This window comes from Haplochromis burtoni, unplaced genomic scaffold (genome assembly GCF_018398535.1).
Source record: "Haplochromis burtoni strain Fernald_Lab_line unplaced genomic scaffold, NCSU_Asbu1 Contig_1958, whole genome shotgun sequence".
Classification (NCBI taxonomy): Eukaryota; Metazoa; Chordata; class Actinopteri; order Cichliformes; family Cichlidae; genus Haplochromis; species Haplochromis burtoni.
In genome coordinates this window covers 1-2660 of record NW_024584319.1, presented here as the reverse complement: position 1 = coordinate 2660, position 2660 = coordinate 1, and the positions used below count along the sequence as shown (strand labels likewise).

The window sequence follows — 2660 nt, the reverse complement described above, 5'->3', positions numbered from 1 at the left end:
ACTTAAAAAAAAGTCACAGTTACTCTGTAAGGAGTTTTTATTTGCAGAGGTGGAAGTAACAAAGTACATATACTAACATTAATTTTTTATTATGTATAACAGAAGATTAGTTAGCTTTGCCAGTAAAACACACTCACGCTCGAAGCGTGGTTTCTTCTCACACCACCTTTCCCTTCTTTTACCCTCTATCTGAACCATAATCAGTATATCTATACATACACTAACCACGCAGTACTTTGGAGGCCAAGTTGGTCAGCTGCATGTATTACAACTTTTTTATTCCGTATGCTCAGAATTGAATGAATATTATCTCTATAAGCTTTTTTTAACAATGTCAGAGATTGAGATCTTTGTTTAGTGCGCACGCCATAGATACATAGATAGGCGACGAGGACCGAGCAACACAGCAATCTATCGCATTTAGTGCAGAACTTTCATATACTAAGTGGAGAGAGCATTACGCAACTTAAGCGTCTGCCTCACCACATCTGGTTAGCGAATTCACTGCGCATATACCTGGAGATGTTCTATGACAGAAGTCTTTAGAGATTATACGTCTGTCCTCTTCTTTCTCAGTCGTGCAGCTTACTATCGACCGAACGTATTTTAATTATAGACTACAGGTATTATATATATATAGCCGTGACCAATGAAACTAAACTAATATGGGAGAACACTTGCTTCCGTCTACGCTTAATGTTCTCTCTAGTTCACTGATTTCAGTACTGAGCGCATTGCGAACAGTGTGTTCTGGATGACAACTCTTGATAGTTTTTCCAGGAGTTTTCAGTAAATTAGCCTCTATATCCTCAAACCCAAGAAGGTAAACCAAAGAAATAAAAAACTAAACATTGACAGATCGGGATCAAGATCCTATTCTCATTCACCTCCAACATCCTGAGATCAATAAAGGCCAAGTAATGCTTTTCGTTTTGTTCTAATATACGTTTAAACTAGACAGTATATGTATTGCACAATTAAGTTTCTTTAACTTTTATAGACCAGTATATGTTTGAACAGTCTCAATTTGTCTTTTAGAAATATCACAACTGAAGTTCTTCGTATTTTTCCGAAACTTAGCATAGCATTACTTTCTTGGCTAAGAAGCCTTGTGGCTTATGGGTATGTGTTTACTATATCATTTAAGATTCCATGTCACAAACTACATGCCATGTCACAAAACAATGAAAATCCGACAAACTTCGCTACTAAAGAGGCGTGCTCATATCTGACAAGCCTCCGCGACACCCCCTATGCGTATTTCATGAAGTGCAGTCTGTGGCCGCCATACCACCGAACAAAACAAAATAGGCTGGCTCACTCATGACCAACGCGGTATCGGTCTGCTATTAACGCTAATCTCTCTTTTTCAGTGTTGCCAACTCCTCAGTAAGGAAAATCGCTATTGGTTGTCCTAAAAGTCGCTAGAAGTCGCTAAATGACGTCATCGCCTAATTTGCATAATTGATCATGCTAATCTAATTGTAACCTACGCTGTTGGAGAGAGAAATAACATCGTGGAAGGGACATAAAGTGAGTAAAAAACGTCCTAAATAGTTTATTTAGAACTACAAATTAAATTTCTTTTAGCAATTATTGGTTTTTTTTAATGTCACAATTCCATCCCTGCTCCTTTACCCGGGCTTGGATCGGCAAAAGTGACCCGAAACAATTAAAATGGCAGGACCATCGTGGAAGCCTGAACAATTCCTGATTGACTCTCAGCTGATTCTTGGCAGTAATGATATTCCTTGCCTGTGACGTGGACGATGCAACCATGAATAGTAATGTCCCACAGTGGCTATAAGGAAAATTGGTGGTAATATCTTGTATATCCATGAAGAGGAGCAGTGTGGTGGCACTTTCGTTTACAGGCTTGCTGCATTATATATTTATACCTTTTAAATTTGTTCAGTGATTCTATCATTTTAGCTAAATCATAGCATTGAGATATTTTATAAAATAGTAATATATTTCTCATTTCAGTCTTTGTTGCCGCTCTTCATTTATATTACTTTGAAACTATCGTCACATCTTAATGATCAAAGAGTTTTCTACAGACAAGAAGCTACCCCACAGCTCTACCTATCTGTAAAACCTTCTTACTGAATGCTATTGATGTGTTTTGTTCTTTAATAAAATTAATCATAATACATGTAACTGATTTTTAGAATACCGTTTAATCCCCTTTTTAAAAATATGAAGCCCAGAGTATGTTACTGAAATTGTCATTAATACATCTTCAATCTTTGTTATATCACAATTTAAAGAGAGGGAAATGTAAAAATATGTAGGAGTAATTTCTACTTGAAATTACTCCTGCATATTTGTCAGATGGAACGATCTGACAAGCAAATTCTACACTAAATATGCCTGTTTAGAAAGCAGTTTTCAGTGCAGAGCTGCGTTCATGAAAATACCAACATCAGAATATGACTCTATTTATCTTGGGGTAACTGGGGTAAGCAAACTAACTGTTGGCTTAAAGCGGCAATTTTGTGTCCAAAGACTAAGCACAGTGTCAACATTTTTGAGTGAATCACAATCCTCTGTCTTACCTCAGCCTCAGCCCAGGTCATCTGTACTGAAACGTAATGGAAACAGCGACCTCCAAACTCACTCCAATTATCAGGGCAAGTAGCTGCAGATGGGTGAAAAAT

General features: G+C 37.3%; 1 protein-coding gene across 1 annotated transcript in view; it reads right to left on the bottom strand.

The window, feature by feature from the left end:
• Positions 1–2641, bottom strand: part of LOC102298870 (ladderlectin) — a gene marked incomplete at its 5' end in the record, with an annotated part of 5000 nt that extends 2359 nt beyond the window's left edge. Inside the window, 1 exon segment of the mRNA XM_005952695.3 lies at positions 2559–2641. Coding sequence (XP_005952757.2) covers positions 2559–2641 — 83 coding nt within the window.
• Between the last annotated feature and the right edge of the window lie 19 nt (positions 2642–2660).